The 24,305-nt window shown below is 38.8% G+C and overlaps 4 protein-coding genes across 5 annotated transcripts in view; 1 reads left to right on the top strand and 3 right to left on the bottom strand.

The window, feature by feature from the left end:
• Window positions 1-6,313, top strand: part of LOC122086526 (serine/threonine-protein phosphatase PP1) — a 10,459-nt gene extending 4,146 nt beyond the window's left edge. Inside the window, exons 2-4 of the mRNA XM_042655409.1 lie at window positions 1,873-2,432; window positions 2,511-2,735; window positions 5,589-6,313. Of these exons, the coding sequence (XP_042511343.1) occupies window positions 1,873-2,432; window positions 2,511-2,699 (749 nt within the window). The 3' untranslated portion in view covers window positions 2,700-2,735; window positions 5,589-6,313. The remainder of the gene's footprint in view (window positions 1-1,872; window positions 2,433-2,510; window positions 2,736-5,588) is intronic.
• Window positions 6,314-7,322: 1,009 nt separating this feature from the next.
• Window positions 7,323-11,952, bottom strand: LOC122087734 (protein RETICULATA-RELATED 1, chloroplastic-like). The gene is made up of 4 exons (XM_042656961.1): window positions 11,581-11,952; window positions 11,380-11,478; window positions 7,981-11,003; window positions 7,323-7,774 (listed from the first exon to the last, which is right to left on the bottom strand). The coding sequence occupies exons 1-3, from the start codon at window positions 11,704-11,706 to the stop codon at window positions 10,845-10,847; spliced, it is 384 nt and encodes a 127-aa protein (XP_042512895.1). The 5' UTR covers window positions 11,707-11,952; the 3' UTR covers window positions 7,323-7,774; window positions 7,981-10,844.
• Window positions 11,953-15,604: 3,652 nt separating this feature from the next.
• Window positions 15,605-20,297, bottom strand: LOC122087733 (protein RETICULATA, chloroplastic-like). Of its 2 annotated transcripts, none has more exons than XM_042656958.1 (8): window positions 19,870-20,297; window positions 19,104-19,748; window positions 18,904-19,002; window positions 18,453-18,673; window positions 18,158-18,227; window positions 17,870-17,949; window positions 17,606-17,670; window positions 15,605-16,165 (listed from the first exon to the last, which is right to left on the bottom strand). In XM_042656958.1, exons 2-8 carry the CDS (start codon window positions 19,710-19,712, stop codon window positions 15,972-15,974), a joined length of 1,338 nt encoding a protein of 445 aa, XP_042512892.1. In that variant the 5' UTR covers window positions 19,713-19,748; window positions 19,870-20,297; the 3' UTR covers window positions 15,605-15,971. The 2 variants fall into 2 exon arrangements, with proteins under 2 accessions (XP_042512892.1, XP_042512893.1); XM_042656959.1 differs by having other exon boundaries at window positions 19,894-20,297.
• Window positions 20,298-20,430: 133 nt separating this feature from the next.
• On the bottom strand, window positions 20,431-23,038 carry LOC122086711 (putative receptor protein kinase ZmPK1). Its single transcript, XM_042655698.1, has one exon. It carries the CDS (start codon window positions 23,036-23,038, stop codon window positions 20,597-20,599), a length of 2,442 nt encoding a protein of 813 aa, XP_042511632.1. The 3' UTR covers window positions 20,431-20,596.
• Between the last annotated feature and the right edge of the window lie 1,267 nt (window positions 23,039-24,305).

Here is a 24,305-nt window from a genome sequence, read left to right as displayed (position 1 = left end):
CCCCCCCCCCATAGAGTAGGATAGGGAACAGACAAAAAAAATCGTGTGGTGACTAGAAGTACAACTTATAGTTTAGTCGACTTAACTGAACTATATGTTCTAGTACTAAACTTTGTGTGGAATAGGCCATATTAGAGGATGTACACAGTAGGGAGTACAACTTATACTACCAAACTAGGCTCTGAAGTCAAACTACCGTTTTGGTTATGATTTTTTAAAATTTAAGGATTCCCACTATGTTTAGAGGGCCTAAAATAGGGTTTCATAGTAGTTTAGGACCTAATCTGGTCCTTGAAACCCTTCACCGAAACTTGCAGCTGAAATTGTGCAAATTTTAACCGAAAATTTGGTTTTGTTCGAAATATTTTGGTTTCGAGCCTTGAAATCAAAATCTTGAACCTTGCTCCCAAGCTTATGTCTCCATACAGGATCATAGTCCAATGCAACTGCATCACCATGACCTATATAATCTATCCATTGCTCTAAATGTCAAGTTTCAGAAAACCTCACTAAACCAGAATTGTAGACTAGTTGTAACAGTTCAGATTTCAAGGAAAGTCAATAGAATAAAATCATAAATTCAGATGTGAATAATACCATGAACAGATGTTAGCCAAAAGTAGGATATGAATATACTGAAAGATCAAGCCCACCAGATTTAAAGAACTGACAGAATTTCAGTTCAGCAAGGAACCGCAAACAGGAACAGAAATAACAATACAGGGGAAATTTAATAGCAGTAGATCAGTGATTGAACCAAGGGCTTAAATGATAGGATCAAGCCACCAAATCTCAGATTGAACCAAGGGCTTAAATGATAGGATCAAGCCACCAAATCTCAGATTGAACCAAGGGCTGGATTCTGAGATCATGGGCTTTCCTCTTGGCAATTGGATTCCTTAAATCAGAATAATAGCAGTAGGTTTTGATCTCATATTTGAAGTATAAAAAGGATATTGAATGAGTAATTTAGTCAATAGCAGGGAGCAGAAACTGAGAACAAATACTGTTAGCAAGATCAAACCGAAACTACGATGAAACTCTCCAAAATATAGCTCAATCTGATTATAAGTTATCAAACAGAATTCTCATTACTGATTAATACTCCTTTTGAAAGTTGGTTATAACTTTCCAAATATAGCTCAAAATTGAAAGATTTTGGTCTTGTTGGATAGGCAACTTTTTTCTTTTTTGATAGGTAGGGAGGGAAAGTTAACAACCAAGAGGCTCAAACTTGAGACCTCCTTGTGAGCATGGGCTTTTGCGCACCACAGCTGCACCAACTGCACTAGGCAGTTGTTAAACAATTAATGATTGATATTTCCATAATCGCTGATTTTATATTTATATGTTTCTTCCTTTGGTGCTTCTTATAGACTTATAGTGTGGTAAACCCACAAAACCCCCCGTCCCCAAACAAAAATAAAAATAAATAAAAAGAAAAGAAAAAAAAAGAGGTGCAAATACCCTACGCCCACCAGCCAGAGGGCTTTGATCCATAATTCCAATGGTAGGACCTTATAAACAAAGAAATTTTGAAGAACAGATTCAGTTGTCCCATAAATTTTTTTCTTTCTGTTGGAATATATGTTTTGGTCTTCTTATAAACTTATAGTGTGTCGAGCCAAACAACAACAACCCATCCCCCTCCCCCCCACCCCACCAAAAAAAAACCCCCCCCAAAAAAAAAAAAATCCCCTACAGTCACCAGCCAAGAGGGCTTTGATCCATAATTTCATGGTAGGACTTATAAACAAAGAATTTTGAAGAACATGATTCACTTGTCACCATATGTTCTCTCTCTTTGTTGGAAATATGATGTTTGGCCAATGGACGGGTATTTCTAATCTTATGTTAGTTCTGAATTTTCAGGTGACATTCATGGGCAATATGGTGACCTTCTAAGGCTTTTTGAGTATGGGGGTTTACCTCCCCAAGCCAATTATTTATTCTTAGGTGATTATGTAGATCGTGGGAAGCAGAGTTTGGAAACCATATGCCTCTTGCTTGCTTATAAGATTAAATACCCCGAGAACTTCTTTCTTTTAAGGGGAAATCATGAATGTGCTTCTATTAATAGGATATATGGATTTTATGATGAATGTAAACGACGGTTTAATGTGAGACTTTGGAAAGCCTTTACGGATTGTTTTAATTGCCTTCCTGTGGCGGCTCTTATAGATGACAAGATATTATGCATGCATGGTGGCCTTTCCCCTGAACTCACACACTTGGACCAAATAAAAAACTTAACAAGGCCAACTGATGTTCCAGACACTGGTTTGCTCTGTGACTTACTCTGGTCTGATCCAGGCAGAGAGGTTAAAGGTTGGGGAATGAATGACAGAGGAGTTTCATACACTTTTGGCCCTGATAAAGTGTCAGAATTCTTAATGAAGCATGATCTAGACCTTGTATGCCGTGCCCATCAGGTTATTGACATTTTGACACTTTACTTGTTTGGCTTTGTTATTTGAGATGCTATATATTGATATGTATCCTCTCTCCAGGTTGTGGAGGATGGTTATGAATTCTTTGCTGATAGGCAACTTGTTACAATATTCTCAGCCCCAAATTACTGTGGTGAATTTGATAATGCTGGTGCAATGATGAGTGTTGATGATAGCTTAATGTGCTCCTTCCAAATTTTGAAGCCCGCCGAGAGGAAGTCAAAATTCATGATGTCGACAAAGATTTGATTTCATATTCACTTGACACTTCGTAGCATTGCAAAGGTTAGTGACCTAATGTTACTTGATTTCCATAATCTTAGTATATTTATTCTTTTCGCCGATAATAATATTCTAGGTAAGATATAGATTGGTTCTCTTGGTTCCAGTTTTTTTGTAAAATTAGTTTTTCTCAACAGTTTCTTGATAGGATTTCCATGTTAATTGGTTTTGTGGAGAATTGCAGTCTGTAGAAATGGTTGAGAACATGTTAATCTTGGTGTTAGATTGGTATTTTATTTTTTTCTTCTGACGATTATGCTGTCTGGTGTGATATAAACTGCTGTAAAATTTAAGTAATGCAAAAAATAATTTTCTAACTAATTCATATACTTGTATTATATTGTGTAAGCATTATTCAGGTTTGGATTTTCTCACATATTGTGAAAGGTGACTCATCCGTTGTCATTGCATGGATGAGAGATTTGACAAGTGGCCATGGAGATTTGTGCACCTTCTCAATCATATTACTCTTTGAATTTTGATTTCTTGTTCCAGTGGATGCCAGGGTCGATGAATTAGCAGATATTTGGTCAAACAAGGAGTTATGAGGGCCATGGTTTTGTTTTGGGCAGAGTTTTCCTTTGAGAGAGACCCCAGTAGATGAGTGTGGATCAAGTTCTCGTATGGGCTGATCCACACAGATGGAATCCACCACAAAGTTGATTGAAAATTCCATCTGTGCGACCAGCCCCCTTACGAGAATGGTTCTCGTACGAGGACTTGATCCGCTCTCCTAATAGATTTGAGTATTTATTTTCCATTTTTCTTTTTCCAGGAGGGAGATTGCCTATTTCCCAATCTGGGTCATACTATTGTATTCTTCTCCTCCCAATAGAGTTGGTTGAAGGTGCTGGCAGCGCATCTGGGGGGATGATGCTTTCCTATTCAGGGGAAAACAGATTTCAGTAATTTAATTATAAGGTGGGTTTTCCCTCGTGCCCTCTACTCTGAAAGTTGTTTGAAAAGTGTGATTGTTTGTACGCAGTGATGTTTGAAGGAAGGGGAAAATCCCATCTATGGTCAGCCATAGGGTTGAGATGGGTTGTTAAATTTGACATGTGTAAAATTTGAAATCCTCTTCTCCGCATGTCAAAAAATACTTTGCTTGTGGGAAGTGTTGCCTCATTGGGTGTGTAGGAATACTTTCACAAGGCAGGATGGGTGGTTTTTTTTTTTGGGGGGGGGGGGGGGGAGCCCAAATGCATTCTTAATATAATAACTGAAATTTTCAACTCGATTCCCTTTTTTTTTGGGAGAAAATATGGTGAAGGAATTATTTTACTTCACTTTTCAACTACGGCATAAATGTTGCTATTTCCTATTATTCTATTGGCCTTATCTTCTTGGAATAGTTACTTTACAGCAATTTACATGCAGCTGGATGGAGCCTTGGGGAGTAAATGGGATGTATTTGTTGAGTTCCAATTTTTTGCAAATATTATTTCCTTTACTTTTCTTAGCCATATTAATTATTTTCTGGAGTATTGCAGTCTGACCAATGGTTGAGGGCATATAAGTGTTAGCTTTACCTTTTTTTTAATGGTGTGGAGAAGTTACTTGGTTAAGGAACTTTCTCATTTCATACTGTCAGTTCCATTATCATACAGTTATTGAGCACAGTTTTGTTGTAGACACCCTATTTGGGAAGCTTAGAAGAAATATTATTCTCCCATCCAGTCTTTAATTTGCTCATTTTGGTCATCTCAGTTGTATGGACGTTCTATATGTAATGGCATTTTTTATTTAGTGTCAAGTGACTTATTGTGTTAATGACAACAAGGAGCTCAATTCATTATTTTTTATTTAGTGTTGAGTGACTTATTGGGTTAATGACAACAATGAGCTCAATTTTTTGACTTGATATCTTGTTACTATAATTGGCAATGGGTTCAGTATGATACTTATTGGGAAGGGTTGGGTTTTAGGGTTATAATCCAAGTTCTAGATATGTTTGAGATTGGGTCTAGGAAAGCTTGATTGTTGTTTGTTACACTTATACCAATTATTATTATTATTTAGGTTTGAATTTATTTTTTTTGGTGGGAAGGGGGAGAGGAGGTTAACGGCAACACAGAATTACAATTGAGAAAGAAAAGAGGGAGGGGAAAGGAAACCCAAAGAAAATGGGCCAAAGAGAAAAAGGAGCCAAACGAAAATAACAACCCTCTCCATACACACTACATTGAAAAAGTTTGGGGGTGTTCTGCATCCTCCCCCTCCCATCAGCCAATGTCTTCCACTACAAAGGAAAGACGAACGGAATTTGATGCAGCCAAGTGGTTGACAAACCCCTGTTATGCCTGTGATTAATGGGCTGAGGGAATCTGAAGGATAAAATCTGAATACTGAGATGGAGGGGAGGGATAAAGTCTTACGGAAGATTTAATAAATGGCAAAAAGAAGAGAATGTCAAAGTTAATGGAAGAGAATTGTAGAAGAAAAAAATAACTAGCTAAAAAGCTTTTTACCAATGAGAACGACAAGTCACCAGGCTGCTAACCTGGGAATACAGCAATTAGGAAGATAAAATTTCCCATGATTTTTACTCGATGCCAAAATCAATATTTTAAGGCTCAATTTCATTGACTCAGCACACCAAATAAAAGCAGTTTACAGTCCTATATATAGACTACCCATCCCAAAAATGAGCTTTGACTTTGAATTTAAGATGAAATCCAAAAATTTATTTAGTTTTGACGTAGTTTCCTTCAGCCCTATGGTATAGGTATTTTCATATGCTTTTAACTGCATTTCTTTGTTTTATGTTGTCATCCTTCAATTTCAGTTTGTGTATTGTTAGCATTTGTCTGCTGTGTATGTATTTATGCTAATGTTGGCAAGTCCATTGATTTGCAGCTTTTGTTTCTCCTCTGCAACCTGGGGGCAACCTGGTGAAGATTTGAGTTTTCTGCTTTCACTGAAGTTGAGGAAATACAAATGTGGTATGTTGGTGGTGTTGCCCGTCTAACAGGTATTAGTTACTTTGTGGAAGTGTTATTGTAGGGGAGTTTGAAGAATTGTGGGTCTGAAGGCAACTGTTTTGTGGCACGGTAAAAGCCATGTATTTCTTTTCCTTAGCCTTTTCCTTTTGTATGGAGAACTGTGGTAGTGGTCCATGTATACAAGTACTGGTCAAGCTGATATTGTTGTAGGTTGTGGATGTCAAAAGATGGTTGTGTCCACTCCCTGAAGCAGTCTCTTTTCATGATTGGACTCACAAATGCAGCTACTATTATAAAGAATTCTCACTTTGCTGGATCTAATTGAAGTGCTGGTGGCCATTTGGACGAGGAATGGAACACACAAAATACACTGGTTGAACTGCTTTTAACTGTTTAAATTTCTTCCAGTAACACCAGTAGCATCAACTGGAGATTTTTTTATGACAATGGACTTGGGAACATCCAGGTTCATTAGCTCTTAACATTAGGCATCACTTAATGGGAATTGTTTTCAGTAGTGTGAACTGTTGTGGTTTTGCGATATTGCAGGACATTCTCCATCTTGACAGTCTTGGCTTTTGATGACTAAGCGATTCCGATTCTTACTACTTTTTACATGGCTCAACCTTCTTTGATCCATATAATCTATGCCCTTAATTTTCTCCCCAGTATTTGAGTTTGTTTAGATATAATTTTCTTTCTTCATAGTTTGTGGTGTCTTTCCCAAGTCAAACATGGGATTTTAGATTAGTCCATGTTCTGTATGTATGAAGAATTGACGGTGGAAAGGCTCTGTCCGATGTTGAAAGAGGCCGTGTTGATGCTGAGTGAGATCACGTACACTTAACGTCGACCATGTCGCATCATCCCAAGAGTGTGGTTACACATGACCATTACTGCAGTGCGCCAGCCCCCAGGGAGCATCTGGGAGCGACTGGCATGCACCCCAAGGCTTTCTCAGCAGTCCGATGTGCAAGGGGGGCTGGCGAATGGGACCCAGATCCTCTGGAGCGTGGATGCATATGACCAATTTCTCCTTGTCATTAGTCTATTTAGGAATGCTGTTGGCCTACTGAAATGAAAGTGAAGATTCCCCACTCGAGAAATTAAGGGAGATGGTCCAAGAGGAGAGAAATCCTGGAAGACTACCTTTTAAGCTTTCCTTTGAAGAAAGCAGGGCCAATGGAAGAGCGCACGAGAGATCTGGCCTTGTGATGGTCTTTAGTGGTTTGTTTGCTTTAATGTTTTCATAAAAATATAAAAATATAAAAATAAATAAATAATTAAAAATTAAAAACAAACACAACTATTTGCTTTGCTTTGATCTGGCGGAAGAAGAAATCTGAGTCACCGTCTTTAAGTAAAACGTTATGCAGGTTATAAGGCTCCTATCAGCCGATTAGTATCAGTAATTCAGTATCCAATACCTGGTCAACAACCCGTGCCAAGATCATCCAATTAGATGGGCCGATCAATACCAATTCATTGAACCATGTCTATCCTAAAGCATTCGTTAAGGGTGGCAAAATGAAGCTTTTTTTTCACTAATACTCGAGTATATCTTGTCTACGCTAAAAAAGCAACTTTAGACGAGTGATTAAAGAAGCAAAAAAATTACCCTTACCAATGGAGATTTGAATCACAAGAATTTTCTTTTGCAAACCTTCCTGCTTAATCACTTATTACTCGTATGTCTGATATTACAGTTGCCAATGCCAAATTAAATTACAAAGATGTCACAGAGACAGATAACCTGACATTGGTTGGGTGCTATAGCTTATTTACGACCTACAATCCTAGAAAACTCGAGTTTTGCATGTATCATAGGCACGTCTATGTTTATTTAAGTGTATTTAATATCACCCTGGCACGTCTCCGAAACCTCACTTGCAACCAGGTTTCTGATACGCTGCCCGCTACCAACACTGGCCCAGTTCTTGAACTGATTACGGCCATAATTATTGTTAGCAAGTCGCAAAACGCTAGTGATTCCCTTTGCAACAAATGGCTCTCTCTTTGCCATAGGTGATGCTTCAACCAGGTGTTCAAAGCCAACCATAATATGATTGCGGGTACTAGAAGAAACAGCGCAAAAAACACCTGAATGTTAAAAAGGAAACCAATTAGTGAGAGTGGAGCAAAGGAGAGCAGAGCTTATGGATAGCAGTTAAAAATCCTCCAAAAAACCCAACAGATCCCCGTTATAATTTTCAGGTTAAACATAAAATACAGCAGCATCAAGTTGCTCAAACGAATTAGTCAGACTCAGTAAGTGAATTACTTAGCACTTGACAACAGCAACTTACATGCATGATGGCATCATAAACCAGTTAGATCTTTAGTAGTACCCGAGGCAACAGAATAGACCCCGTATAACCTCGAATACTCTGAACAAGAAGAAATAGTTGAGAATAAGTACTTAAACAAGACTAATGGGTAATATAATACATCAATGTTGGAACCTTCACAGCTCTGTCTGCGAAGTCAGAATCCTGATTCACAATTAAAGAGTCAAGAGTAACTTTGTGGGCCATCCCTTAGACCTACATCAAAGTGGATGAACCGAACTCTTGGCAATTAAACCCAATCAGCATATCCAGGGGATATGAAGGTTAAAGAGCTGGTTTCATTTTAGGACTCCAACTGAAATTGTCTGCCGAGACAGTATTAATACGAGTGAAAACCGACTAACTAGGTTATTTGTTTCATGCATATTAGTTGCCAAAGCGACTATGCAACCCAAGGCATTGAAGGGGAACCTAAGCACCTACTTATGTGTGCAATATATGTAAATTAGCAATGTCATTTAATATGATTATATCAAATAAACGAAGGAAGCAGCTAAAGAAAAGGATCTCATCAGTTTGGATGCCCCAACAGAGGAGAATCTAGTTTTCCTACATAAGTTTGATTTGTATTGTGAAGGCAAAGAGGAGACATCTATGATTCATGGTGAATATCAAATTCTTTGCAAGCCAGAAGATTTTCCTTCGCTACAAGAGCTAGAGCTTAAGGTCGAGGATAAATATGAAGAAATCAAAGAAGACTACAATGACAAGATACATTGCAAAACTTGTAGTAGCAATTTACAGACGATTTAACATGAAGATTTTAAAGACGAGAAACAACATGCATAAAATTCTACCGTGGAAGATACATCGCAGAACTGTTATATGTCGTCACCACAAAACTCATGGACAACCCTTTTTCAAGCTGGGGAAAGTTAACAATAATTGAGCTTATTTTAGTGGGAATATGCCTTGAGGTGGGTTATATATGTGTTAGACCTTTTCTCCAATAGGTTTTCTTTATAATAGGCCGCTTTAATGGACCTAAAATATGGGTACAAGGTAAGAATACGGGATTTACTTTCTTAATTTAGCTTCTGTAATTTTATTTCATTGTTTTATTGTTTCACTCTTTACTTGTAATGGTTGGATATTCTTCACTTAATAGAACTATTCCTCCTAGTTTGGATAGAGTTTGTCATATGGGACACCTATTCTAACTAAATAAATAGAGGAAATTACACTCCCCTCCCCTGTACTATGCTCGAATTTCACCCCGCTCCCCTATGTTTTGGGAAATGACACTCCCTTCCCTTAAGTTTTGAAGATTCTTTCAACTGTATCCAGTCTGTAAGAAGAACACTGTTAAGAGATGATGCCACCTATCCATGTTCATTTTAATCCCCAAACTACCCTTATGTTATGTGAGTTTCCAAAATTACCTTTTCAATCTTATGCACTACCTCTTCTACCCTTTCAACCCAAACCCAAAATACCCCTTTTCTTCTTCCCAACCACCGAAGAACCCTGCCTACCCTGTCAAAGGACATTTGACCAACAACCTTCTGCTGTGAACCATCACTCTGGCGACAACGGACGAAGTCTCTCACGACCAACATTGTCACTCTGGCGACAACCAATGACGATCATCGTAGTGTTCTGAGTTCACTGCTGCCCAAATGTAGCAGAACTTAAGAAAGGCGTAAATATATTTAGAGGATTTTGATGGCTGGGAGTTCAGTTTGATCTTGAACTGGTCATCTCTCACAGGTGACAGCTTAAAGATCAATCCCTTGAAGCCGTGAATTCTTTTTTATAGACCCGATCTCTCTCTTCTACTTGTTTTTCTGCTATTTAAAACCATAAAACCTAACTCTTATCTCCATCCAAGATAGAAGGCTAAAGCTATCATTATGGAGTTGTCAATCTGACTTCTTATATATGATAAATTGCATAAATCATCTCAATTCTTAAGGCACGAAAATCTCAGAGTTCTAAGTGAAAAAATTAAAGGCATAATGCATTACAATTCCAACCCAGAAGCTAACATATACCCTACAGGCATTCTCTGAGTCCTCAGGACTTCTAGGGAACTAAGCCCATAGAAGAATTTCAGGAGTCCAGTCTCCTATAGTGGTCCAGCCCTTCCCTGGAACAGACAAAAGTAAACAAGAATTTAGGAATCCTAGGCAGGTTTCCATGTGGTAAGCACATAAATAATTCGTCCCTTCCATTCCTGCAGAATCCAATGGTCGTCTTGGTCAATCACAAAATCCTTGTGATAAAAAGATTTCACCCTATCCCCTGCCGCCGTCTTCATCCCTGCGTTCAATGGGAGCTGCTTAATTCCAGCTCTAAGATTCTGTACCTGCCACCGTTTCAGACCTCTCTGGACTTCAAGCAGCCAGCGGCAGCGCACAAGGGTCGCCAACCAGTGGCGGTTGTGGACGGTTGCAGAACTGTAAGGGTCCTGTGTTTTAATTTGTGTGAATGAAGAAGATGGGGAATATCCAGAGAATCTTAATTCACTTAACAGGTTTAGTGGGGGGTAAACTTGTCTTTTACATTTTAGATGAGGGAAGTGTAATTTCCCTCAAATAGATAAGATAGAGTTTTAGTCATGTGGGAAATCTATTCCTACTTCGGATAGAGTTTCCTACTTTCTTCTTCCCTATTTCAATTTCTATATAAGCATTTTAAGGCTTCATAAGCCCCACAGTTTTACTAGTTGAATAGTTGACTTTCGCCTCCAATGTTCTGTGAGACTCAGAATAGTGTTGCGAGATGCTAAGGTATGTTGATGGGATTTCAATCTAATTCCAGGTGAGATGTTTGGCCTATATCCTTCTACTTCTCCTCAAGTCTTCTTCATCTTGTCACCATCAAATCAGGTCAGTATTTTGGCATCTATTCTCTTCTGGTGCATACACTAGTTGCTGGAATTTCAATTTCTCCATTGTTTCCATCTGTCTGAAATTGCAAGATTGCCACTGATCCTCTAGACTTTTCCTTTCGTGGGCACAACAAGAGTCAATGGCAACCTGCATCACGACAAATCAATAGTAACATCATTAGATCTAGAAATGTGGCAACTCTGGGCAGGACAAAGAATGGAGGTGCCTCCACTCCCACATATAAACAACCTTCCTCATGTATGGAATTGTTTTTGGCTTTTAACCAAATTTCTCCATTCATTATTTCATTAGATATAGGTCCCTCATTTTTTTCAAGGATTGTAACATCAGGTCATTAAAAATAATGATTTAATGGACAACAGAAGAAATGTTGGCCAATAGTTGAATGGTGCAGATTGATAACATGAGTGATCCAAAAGTGGTCCATGGAACCACTAAATTCTGTTGATACTATAGAAAAAAACTTCATGGAAACAGCTAAACCACATAAACCCCAACAAACCTCTGTTCCAACTTTGAAAAGGAAAGATGGATCAGCAGGCATTCGGTTGCGAAGCCATGAACAGGATCTCATGGCAAAGCCTACAGGCCAAATTGACCCCTGCAATCAAAATGAATAAAACACGATTGAACAGAGAGTAACAGCAAATGTATATATATGCAACAGTCGATTTTATCGAAAGTATTTTCTTAGTATCTACACCTGCAAATCCAAGTATCTGACAAGAACAACTTCGCGGAGCCCAATGGATTTAGCCGCTTGTAACATGTCCGAAGGAAGACTAACCCTACGAGCTTCAGCCTCTTTCATCACTTCCTCAAACTTCATTACTGGCCCAAACTCCTCTTCTTCATGATCATCCTCTCCGTGGCCATCGCTGCCGCCAGCGCCAGGGCCAGGGCCTGCACCTCCTCCTCCTCCTCTACCTTCATACGGAGTTTTCCTGTTGTTGCCACCACTACTACCCAATGAGCACTTCCCACCACCTCCATTGTCAGTGTCGACAGTACAGCTACTCTGAGGAACCCAGAGCCCTTCCCTATAGATGCATTTACACCCTGTTCCAAAACCGCAACCCCAGGATCACCGGTGAAAACCGATGAAAACTATCTCTCCACATTCTTGTGGTAAGGCTACCAAGTCGTCACCCCAACCTTGCACATTAAAAAGCCTCGTGCAATCTTGCCTACATTTGAAAAAAAGGGAAAATGTTGGGTATGCCGTCGATATCAAGTATGCTAGCACCCATTGTGTCTATCTCTCTCTTCCCTTTTTTTGAAATGACCCCCATATCCTTTCTGAATGATACTTCATCATGTGTTCCTATTGGTGCTATCCGCTAGCATACTTGATATCGGCGGCATACCTATCCCTCGCCTTAAAAAAAATAATAAAAATAAAAAATAAAAATCAGTGCCCTAGGTATCGATAGATGCAAGGACTCTGGCATTCTCCTCTAAGTTGAGTTCGCCCTTGCTGAAGCTTGAGTTTTCGCTGCTGGTTCCTGACCTTCTCGTATAGGTGAGGGACAATCCACACCCCAAAAGGTATTCATGGCAGGACTCTTTGGCATTCCCCTCTAAGTTGAGGTCGCCCTTGCTGAAGCTGGACTCTTCCTCCTATAGTCCTGACCTTCGTATAGGTGAGGGACAATTGCTTTCATCTTCGTCCTTCGTTGGCGGCAATGACTCTGTTTCGGGCCTTTCGGAACCTAAAGATAGTGAAGGTGAAGTTTGAAGAGATGGTTAACATGCTTCCATTGCCTATTGACCGATTAAGAGCGAGTGCTTCTTGGCAGTCGCATACCAAGGATGAAGGAGCAATATGGATAGAAAACGTCCCAACACGGAAGAATGGAAGATATATATGGGGTACTGTATTGTATACGTAGTATGGATCTTGTTTTCCTATCCTTTCTCAACAGCTAACTAAAGCTGTGCAAATCTAAGTTGAGTCATAGCTTAACTCATGATGATCCCGACTCTGGAGTCGAAGTGTGACTCCTGTGTACGGGGCTTAACCTACACAGCTTTCCCTCGTCAATGGTTGTTGACCGATAATTTTTCATCGTCAGCTATGAATGACTAGAATCCTGCGGCAACTGTTCTTGGAAGCCCTAAACACGTTTATCTTCCACGTAGGACTTGATATATAGCAGCCTATGCCTCTTGAGGGCCCGAAGACTGGCAAACATGGCGATTTCTCCTTCAAGCATCAGATTTGAACCCTGGTTGTCGAGTGAGCTTCCTTCAATGGCACAGCGGTACGACTATGGGACAAATGGGGTTAGAGTCGTTGGACCACCGGGGAGAAGCCAAAATTCCACGAAGGCGCCGGTTTTGTTGCTTTCATCTAAATGCGAGGATAATTTTTCCCCACGAAGACAGCGAAGTAGCTTCAGAGTCTGCGCGATGCCGAGTGTGCTGGAGTCCGGTGATCCTGGGGTTGCGGTTTTGGAACAGGGTGTAAATGCATCTTTAGAGACCTTCCCTATAGATGTTTAATGAGCTCTAAGCTGACTGTAAACGGGGCCTTAAGTATGTTTGGCTTAATTGAGTTACTAATCAATCTGTCCCAATCGGGCAGCACCTAAAAAATTCTGTTTGTTTTTTAACAAGAAGAAATATAGTTGTCTTATAAATAAGAAGTGTTTTCTCTGTTTATGGATAAGCAAATTTAACTTCTTGTTTACCAAAAAAAAAGATTATCAAATTTAACTACATGATTAATGACTATCAACCTGAAATAAAATTAAAGATGAAAGTGTCTCACATTAAGCATGTCTTTCGTTGTATTAGATTGATCACATTAGACTTATATATTTTTTTCTTAAGAAAAAAAAAAAAAAAACTTATTTATTTGCGGGTCTTGATTCATATTTTTTATATTGGCATCTTATGTTATTATTTAAATAAATGATAAACAAAGCTGTAAAATTTTACAATGAAATTTTATATTATATTTCATCTCCCCTGCAAAATGTTTCAACCTAAAAATTGTATACTGAAACAAACATACAAGTTACTTGCATGTGGTGCAAACATACATATAGATTGCTATTATAGAATGTCTCCAGAGGGACCTGTGGTTCAATTTTGCATTCTAATAGAGCTTGAACTATTGCATCTATTGTTGGTCTCTTGCTTCTGTCCTTCTCTACACAGGAGATCCCTATCTTGAACATCATGGGAGCTAAGGCTTAAGGGTGTCAATTTAAAATCAAAATAAAAAACCAAAATTGAAACCGACCATTTAAAGCAGAATCAAATTGAATATTAGTAAATCAGTTCAATTTTGGTTACAAAAGCTGAAATCTTTTTTAGGTTTGATTTGATTTCGGTTTCATAACTAAAACCGTCAAATCAAATTGAATTACCTATTTTCAAACCAAAATATTTTTACCTGTTCAATCACTGTGGATGATCAATTCTACTATTTTTTGAATAATTGATAGAAGTTTGGTGAATCATGAACCTAGTACATAAGGGTTATTTATTTATTGGTGAAGATATAAAAAGTTGGCCCAAACACCTAAAATATGGCCTAAACTTAATATGAAACCAAATTAAAACCCAAACCAAACTAAGTCATTTCTGTTTTGATTTCTTGAATGCATTCCTATTCTCGATTTGATTCGGTTTTAATTTTTGCATCTTGTTCCTTAAACCGAATCAAAACCAAATCGATTGACCCTTAATATTAGTAGCTTGGTTCCTGTTGAACTTCCCCTTCAATTGTGGATCCACTACATCTTCTAGATAGAAGTCTTCTCCATTTCCAATTTTCCTTTCACCGAGAAACCTTATGAGCCCTGTTCGTTTTCACATTCTCATCCACCAGAACCCAACTGGAGAGAATTCCTTGGACAATCTCTAAAAGCACAACCCTGTAGTAAAGCATCAACATTGGCATTCATGGGCAGGTTCAATGCCCACTCTGGAGAACCACCACCAAAAAAAAAAAAAAAGGCCCTTCTAGAGCCATGTACCCCTTTATTCGTCAGATCATAGAGGGAAACCGGATCCACCTCCCTGACAGATTTGCAAGTCTAAAATCTGTATTTGCAGTGAATGGAAGGTTCAATGCCCATTCTAGAGCCATATATATCCTTTTATCCCTCCGACCCTAGAGAAATCAACCGGATCCAACCCTTTGAAACAATTTTGCAAGTCCAAAATCTGGCATCTGAGGTTTAAAATCACTCCTCATTTTGGCTTTAGATCTTAAATAATGATCTGATGAAGATAACTCAAACCAAATGGACCACCCATGTCTTGCATAGGCATAAAAATAACCCATTATTACATGAAAACCACAACGTTGAACACCAACCAACCTTGTAACAAATGCTAATAGGAGCAAGATACCCAAAAGGGTTTTCAATTAAAGCTCACATACTCAACCCCATTCCGCCTAGTCTACCAAAATACTCTAAAATCTAGACCTAGCCCATAGTCCATTTACCCTCAACTGTATGGCTGAGATGGGATTACATGCCGAAAGAGCATTGTTTTAAAGGTTGTACCTACCTTACCCATTCAACCAATGCTAAAGCCTCCTCTGCCTAGCTTTACCTGCCATACACATTTACCCACCAAATCCCCTGGAGGAATAGAGGGTAAGATCATACCCGTCCCGGTCCCTACAGTCCCCGTTGCAACTCCAATTTTCAAAAAGATAATAGCCTTCCCACAATGACTACCCAAACAATGGAAAAAGAGTCCAATTAAAACAAACTGGAAACACACGAAGTAGCTAAGTAATGTCCCAGAATTACACACTGTACCAGTGGTCCTGATCATAAAGGCAATTATGTAATTAAATTTATCCTACTCTTACTGTTGATCATTCATACATAGTAGTAAAGAGAACAGCCCCAAGTAAGGATACAACAACAACCTCAAGTACAAAACTGGATGGCATACATATGGTTTGATGAGAAGCTCCTCCTTGTGATGTCAGTGATTGGCCTTAGAAGAACTAACACAGCCTTTTTTTGCTGAATAAGGTTGCAGATCTGCATTCTGAAGCTTTTATTTCTCTTTTTCTTATTGTGTAGATGCCTTAGTTTAATAGAGCTATAAGATGACTTCTTATTGCACCCCACTCCATCTGGCCCAGTCTACGAACTGCATACCGCCGTAAAAATTGTTGGCGAGTCGCACACCGATGGTGAATGCCATTGCAACAGGTGGGACTCTCTTTGCCAAAGGGGATACTTCAACCAATTGTTCCAAGCCATTTATAATCTGGTAGCGGGTATTAGAAGAAACACCAAGAAAAACACCTGAATGTTTAAAAGAGAAACCAGTAAGTGGAGCAGAGCAAACGGAGAGCGGTTAAAACTCCCCTAAAGAACTAACAAATGCCCATTGTTATAATTTTCAGGTTAAAAAATAAAATTTCCACTATTAAGTTGCCAAAATGAATTCTTCAAGCTCAGTAAGTGGGAGTATTTAGAACTTAAATTCAATCAGCTTATCCAGGGGTTATGAAGGTTAAAGAGCTGGTTTCATTTTATGACTCCAACTGAAAATTTCCTGCAGAAACAGTGCTAATACATGTGAAACCCACTAACTAGGTTCTTATATGCATAAACTTCTATTGGTCAAGGATATTGCTAACATTTTTTGTGGTACAGGTACATCATAACTGACTCATTTGTAATATGCTCTCTTAAGATTACTCATCTCCCATCCCTCCCTTATTTATTTATTTGTGTGTGTGTGTGTGTGTTTTTTTTTTTTTTGTGCGGGGGGGGGGGAGGGAGAAACGAGATACACAAAGTAAGCACTATGTTGCTGAGTGAATATATCAAAATGGAAAACAATGAATGCGTCAATAAGAATGTGAGTGGATGCCTAATGCAGCCCCATTAACCCTAACCCTACTTATGATTTAGGCAATAGGAACCAGCTGGAATAGGCATTTTAGTGACTTGGGCTTCCAAATTCTATCAAACTTGTGAAGCCATTGATTGGCTGAACCAGTGACTAGGCAGTTGAGCCTCTTCAGGTGCAGCTTTGATTACTAAATAGTGCCTACATCATACAAAACGATGGCTTTTTTTTACTTAAGGGTGATATCACAAATAGAAGTAATAAAAGTCCATAAATATGCTACCCATTTGATGATAAGACACTAGCATCCTCCCCTCCCCGCACCCCACCCTGTACCCCAACATTAGTATCCAAACTAGTAACTGCCAAAAGAAAAGGTGAACAGTAGCAACTAACAACCAAGTTTTGATGGCTCAATGCTCAAAAAGTTTAGCTAATGAGCATCAAAGGTCAAGGGCTACACAGGTCCAAAGGATTGGTATGGCGCAAGTTGAAAGTTAACAGGACAAGAAGGAATGTCAAAAGTTAATAGGACAAGAAGGAATGTCAAAGAGAAGTCTAGTTTAAAGTAGCAAGAAAAGACACGTGAAGCAGCATCACAGGTTTGCTTAGCCAACCCCAAATTTGTAGGATAAGATTTCATTAAGTAAATACATAAAGAAAGCTGATGTTATACAAGCAGCAAAAGAATGAAGACATCCAGACCATGGCTTTTAATTATCAGCTAACCAAAAGCTAATCAGAACAGATGAAATCAGAAATAGTCATTGAAACCTTATTACAGAAAATAAGGCCAATATCGACTAATTGACAACAAAACAAATTTCACAAAGTGCAACAAGCATAATCAGATACAGAGAATCATGAAAGTTGGAGTAAAGACATACCCCAAAGAGCAGCACTTTTCAAGAGAGGTGGCACGGGTATATCCTCTTCTGATTTCCTTATGCTCCTGATTTGCATAAATCAAAGATACAAAATGGAATCATCTCAAGAAGAAGTAAATCAGAGATTTTATGAGAATAATTTTCCATAAAAAAAGATAAACCCTTAAGCTGATTGAATGCCACACTACTATATTTTCATAAATATGCACAAACAAATAACAATAATATCCAAATAAACACAGGATTTTAGAGGTAGAAATATACCGTTTGGCAGTCATAATCAAATTTGCAATGCCTTGTCCAATAAGACCACAAGCAAACCCAACTGATCCGTACAGCACACCCTGAATGCAGAATATGCAAATCAACTATACCTCAGGTGAAAGGAATATGAAGTACTTCCCGTATAACAACTCGTGAATCTATAAAGTTAGAGAGAGAGAGGGAACATGGTGCTACTGAGAAGTTAAGTTTGCTCTTTGAGGACTAATATGGTATATTACTAAAAATTTAAGCTTTTTGTATGAAGTTAGGTTCAAAGGGATGTATTACCTTATAAAAGTATGTTGCAATCCTTTGCTGCACTGTAAATCTGCATCCTGGTCTTTCTGCTTCAAACACACTACAAAAGGAAAGAACATAAGATGGGTTTAACCATGACTGTTATCTCAATCTCAAAGCCAAAAGAACAAAGAGAACACAACTGATAAGTACATGTCACCTTCAATAAAATATAAGCGTAAAAGCCAAGGATTTACTCTGATATAGTTAAAGTTGAAATCATAGTTCCACATTTTCTTTATTGGGAATCCAACAGAATGAGTTCCTCTTTGCATGGATTACTAACCTACTAGGGAGAGCTGCATTAGCAGCTTGCAAGCATCCAAGGAAGCCTTTTGATGCAGTCGGTTGCCCAAAACGAGCATAGGGTGCTAGCATAGCAACTAAAGCAATGTTCACAACCGTTCCAACTAAAAGATCTGCAACGTACAACTCATACTCTGACCAGAAATCCTTGCCCCGCTTTTGAATTTCAGCAAATGTTGCACAACAAGAGTCGATGACAATCTGCATCATGACAAATCAATAGTAACATATTTAGATCTAGAATGTGGCGACTCCCGGCAGGATAAAGAACGAAGGTGCCTCCACTTCTACATATAGACCACCTTCCTCGTGTGGAATTGTTCTTGGCTGTTAACCAGACTTCTCCATTCATTAGTGGTTCCATTCTTCCCTTATTCAAGTTGAAATAAACTTCCAGGTAACAGCTAAACCACATATAAACCCTAACAAACCTCTGTTCCAACTTTGAAAAGGAAAGATGGATCAGCAAGCATTCGGTTGCGAAGCAATGAGCAGGATCTCATGGCGAAGCGTACAGGCCAAAATGACCCCTGCAATCAAAATGAATAAATCATAATTAAACAGAGTAAGAGAAAGTGTATATAAATATATGCAACAGTCGATACCGAAATTATTTGCTTAGCATCTACACCTGCAAATCCAAGTATCTGTTGAGAAGAACTTTGCGGAGCCCAACGGTCTTAGCCGCTTGTAACATGTCCGAAGGAAGGCTAACCCCACGAGCTTCAGCCTCTTTCATCACTTCCTCAAACTTCATTACTGATCCTAACTCCTCTTCTTCATGATCACCCTCTCCGTGGCCATCGCTGCCACCAGCACCACCTCCTCCACCTCCAGACGGAGTTTTCCCGTTGCCACCATCACTACTACCCAAGGAGTACTTCCCATCACCTCCATTGTCAGTGTCGAGAGTAAAGCTACGCCGAGGAATCCTGGAGTCGTTCCCCAAAGACGCATTCACATCCTGTTCCAAAACCGTAACCTCAGGATCACCGGACTCCGGCACACTCTCCATCTCCGACATGCTCCTGACTGCGAATCTAATTCGGTCTCTCTGTGGGAAATTATTTCTCTTGCATTTAGATGAAATCAACAAAACCGGAGCCTTAATGCCATTTCGGCTTCTCCCTAATAATCTAACCTCAACAGTACAGTTTTCCTTCCATTGTTCCATTAAACCAATCTTATTCGACAAATTGGCCAAAAGTGATGATCTAAAGCTTGAAGAACGAAACGCCATTCTCTTCCCCAACCTTTCGATCCACAGAACGACAAACTATAAATCGACAAAATGAACAGAAAAATCGCTCCAAATTAATAGTTGTCCTCAGAATATTAAACAGCAAAGAATAAATCAAAAGAACAAGGTTCCTGAAACGAGAGAATCAAGTATTTACTTAAAGAGAAGTAATCTGATAAACCTTTTGGTATTACTCTGTAATATCTTTGACGATTTCTGCGAACATCTCTAAAATGGAAGCACAAAGGAAGATTCGAAGAAAGTACATAATACTGTTTTGCTTTTCAAAAGAAAATTTTCAATTTCAGAGCTCTCGCTATCAGAAGGAATGGAAATGCCGTAAAAGTAACGTAAGGAAGTGGGAGGAGGAGGAGAAGGAGGAGGAGGAGGAAAGGAGTTCGTGCGAGGAAGAGGGTAGTGGCAGTGACTTTAAACGACAGATGGGAGGGAGTGTGGGGAATCGATTCGCAGCTTATCTCTCTCTATCAATCATGAAAGCAGGAAAGTATTATTGAGGCGTCGTCAGTGAAAGATACTAAAGTTGTTGTCTAGGTCTTCCTCCCATTTCGACTCTAGTTGCTGTCGGATTCGCGTCTCGGATCCCAAGCTCACTGGTCAGACTCATGAATGGTTCCAGTGCATGTTTAAGGTCTAATGGGAACGCACGAGAAAACATCCAAAAATGAGTCATTTTTCCTTTCATGGAGTGGATTGATCATTTAAAGATCGATGAAAATTGTACGCATTTTATTCATTTACAGAACATTGGACCTATACAAGCTAAGTCTTCACAGAGAAAGAACAATACAAGTCGGCATAAATATTACAAAGAAATAATTATAGATGTAGATTGTAATTTGAGGAAGTTGGCTGGATGGACTGGCTCATCTTGGCTCATCTTCATATTCTAGTAGAGCTTGAACTACTGCATCCATGGTTGGTCTCTTGCTTCTATCTTCCTTTACACAGGAGATCCCTATCTTGACCATCATAGTTGCTTGTTTCCTATTGAACTTACCCTTCAACTGTGGATCCACTACATCCTCCACACACAAGTCTTCTCCATTTCCAGTTTTCCTTTTTACTTCGCTGAGAAACCTAGTGAGCCCAGTCATTTCAACATCTTCATCCCCCAGAACCCAATTGGAGAGCCGAATGCCCTTGACAATCTCTAAAAGCACAACCCCGTAGCTGTAAACATCAACCTTTGCAGTGATAGGAAGGTTTAATGCCCACTCTGGAGCCATATACCCCTTTGTTCCTCGAATCGTAGAGAATTCAGAACCAGATCCACCTCTTTGAAAAAGTTTTGAAAGTCCAAAATCTGCAATCTTTGGTTCAAAATCACTGTCCAATAGTATGTTTTCAGGCTTCACATCACAGTGAATAACCCACTCAAGACACTCATGGTGAAGGTATGCCAGACCCTTAGCTGTCCCTATCGCGATCCTGAACCTCTCCTTCCATTCTAGAGAAGCAGTTCTACTAGTGCTGTGGCTGTCACTCCTAGTGACATTGGAAAACAAATGCTTATCCAATGAACCATTCTCCTCATACTCATACACCAATAGTCTTTGGACCTTTCCTGAACAGAACCCCCATATTCTCACAAGGTTCATATGGTTGATTCTCCCAAATGTGGTCACTTCAGCCCAAAACTCTTCCTCTCCTTGGATTATATCTCCCAATTTCTTCACTGCTACTACTCTATTATCACTCAAGACTCCTTTATAAACAGCCCCTGAACTTCCCCTTCCCAATTCATCTTTGAAGTTATTAGTTGCCTTCCTCAGCTCTTTGCAAGTAAACTTCCTGAACTGACTGGAAATTGCTAGGTATCCATCCTCCATTGAAGTTGGCGCACCGTTTCTCCTAAAAAGAAACCACCAACCCGAAGAAACAAAAAGGATTTCAATTACACCAATGGCCACAGCAAATGAGTATAGATAAACCCAATTTGTCCCACTCTGTGTGACATACATTGCAGAAGAACCCAAAGGAATTTCTGGTTTAATGGATCCACAACTGGGATCAGATACTACGAGGGCCGCGGAGTCTTCTGATGTATTCAAACTTGTGGGCAGTTTCAAATAACTGCTGCCTAGGTTGTCTGGAGACTTGTACCCATTGAAGAGTGCAGTCTTAAGATAACATATCCCACCCCCTGTTAGCCGATACACTATAGCCTGACAATTACAAACATTCGAGCAGTGATTCATGCAAGTTTCCAATGATACAGGTTGTAGGGGTTCAAGGTCAAATCCATAGAAATCTGATTGTGGTATCTTCATGAATGTTACATTCTGAGTTTGGTTGCAGCTCTGATTGAACTTAGGCTTGCAACCATTGCTCCAATCTTGTGGGTCAGTCATCTCAAAACCTGGGGGACATGAACAATGGGGCTCTGGTGTATAGACACACATTCCATTTCTGCCACACAGACCATGCACAAGGCACTGATGTGAGAGAGCTTCCCAAGATACAACCCAAGACATGGTTGATTCTTTCAAGCTATAGAGTCTCAGATTACCATCATAATCCATAACAAGTCTCCTCCTAATCCCAGTCCCCATATCAGAAGCAGAAAATCCCATTAAATCACTGGATGTAAAATTACCAGTATCATCAAGAATGGCTATATTGCTACTGTTATAGTCTGTTCTCCCATTCTCAAATATGGTCTTTCCAGGCTCAGGCCAATATAAACTAGAAATCTCAGGCCCATCATATATTAACTTCAAAACATTGTCACTATCAAAGAAAAAATTATAATATCCTGAAGTATACATACCTTCCCCCTTTGCAGAAATCAGCTTGTTACTCTTTGCGAATGGTTGCATTGGGAGAAGTGTATCAGTGGGAGAATCAAAGCTTTGCCATAGGATGTTGCCTTGTGGGCCTGTTAAGATGAGGTTTCCAGAGTTCAAGAGCTCAGCCTTTTGCACATTAGTTCCAATGGTGTTGGTGGACCAAACATTTGTGCCATCAAGGTCAGTTAGGATCATTGTTCCATCTGTCTGCAGTGAAATTTTCGAGCCATGGCCATTAACAGCTCTTTCTTGTTTAGCCGTCCATACGACTGTTCTGTTAGCTGTATTGGTAAACCAAATTGAGAAAGAGAATGCATTTGTGCCAACTGGGTAGAATCCACAAGTGAAGGAATTGTCTGGAGAGATGAGGACATTTGTAACATCTTCCACTAACAGAGAAGAGCCACAGTACAAAGAATTCTGGGGAGTTGAAGAAGACACAAAAGAAAACAGAAGTGACACAAGAAGGAGCAGAGGAGGAAAAGGTAAAACTGAAGAGATAGGGTGGTGTCTCATGGTTGCAGAGATGAGAGAGGTGGATTGGAACTGTTATCTTCTAGATATGCATATATAGAAGATGGAAAATTGTATATGATGAAGAGGCGGCTGAATCCCATTGCGTATTGGATTGAACTGAAGCAAATGTGCTGGTTGAGTTTAGATTCAGGAGAGTCTGTACCTGATCTCTTTCTGTTCCCACGTTTATATATATCCCATCAGGAAAGGGAAGAGGTGGGATATCTTCTTTTCTTTTCATTTCATATTGCTTCGGTTTGATCTCTTCTCTTTATATATTATTGCTTGCAATTTACAAGACCCACTTGCAAAAATTCTGTATGAAGCAGAAGAGGAAAGGGAGAGCTCACCATCAAGATTCAAGCTCTATCTGTTCAAAAAGCGTTTTCCATGGAAACACAACCGTTTGGTAGCCAAGAGAAGAAAAGAAAAAACAGAAGGAAAAAAAAATACAAAGGACACAATAAGACAAAAAATAACAATTATATAATAATTTTTTTTATGTTTCTATTTCTCTCTTCAAATTCAAAATTTTTTATATCTATAAGCCGGCCGAGAAAAAAATTAGAAAAAAAAATCTAATAACAAAAAAAAAAAATTAATGATTGTACAATGATTTTTTTTGTCTATTCAAAAATTCATTTTTTTTAATATAATAAGATAAAAATCATAATTACCCCATAATCTTTTTATGTGTCTATTTTTACTTTAAGGCTGTGTTTGGTAGCCAAGAAAATAAAAGAAATGAAATGAAGAGAAAAAGGAATCTAGAAAAGAGAAGAAAAGAAAAGAAAAGAACTGAAATGAAATGATAAGAAAATGAAAAAAAAAAAATATATGTATGTTTGGCTACCACAAGAAAAAAAGAAAAGATTTTTTTTTCCTGTACTTTTCGTAGCAAAGGGAACTTCACCATTCTCAAGGTGAATTTTGAAATTAAAAAAAAATCATCTCTAGGTTCAAGACATGTCAAGCACAATGAGAATTTCTTAAACCAATAAAATAGTACAATTTTTGTACTTTTTTTTTTCTTTTCTTTTGACTATCAAGAGCTTAAATTCAATTATTTCTTATTTTCTCTTGGCTTCCAAAGTTCGAATTAAGCAAAATATTCAATTTAGAGACTGGACTATGTCATTGGTCACTGGTTCACAACGTTGAATCATTCTTCGTATAAGAGCCAGTACCACAAGAAATCACGTGTGAATAGATTTTATAATCTAATAACATTATGCATGTTATATATATATATATATATATATAAAAG

This window comes from Macadamia integrifolia, chromosome 8 (genome assembly GCF_013358625.1).
Source record: "Macadamia integrifolia cultivar HAES 741 chromosome 8, SCU_Mint_v3, whole genome shotgun sequence".
Classification (NCBI taxonomy): Eukaryota; Viridiplantae; Streptophyta; class Magnoliopsida; order Proteales; family Proteaceae; genus Macadamia; species Macadamia integrifolia.
Note: the sequence above shows the minus strand (reverse complement) of the source record. Positions and strands in the feature narration are given on the sequence as shown.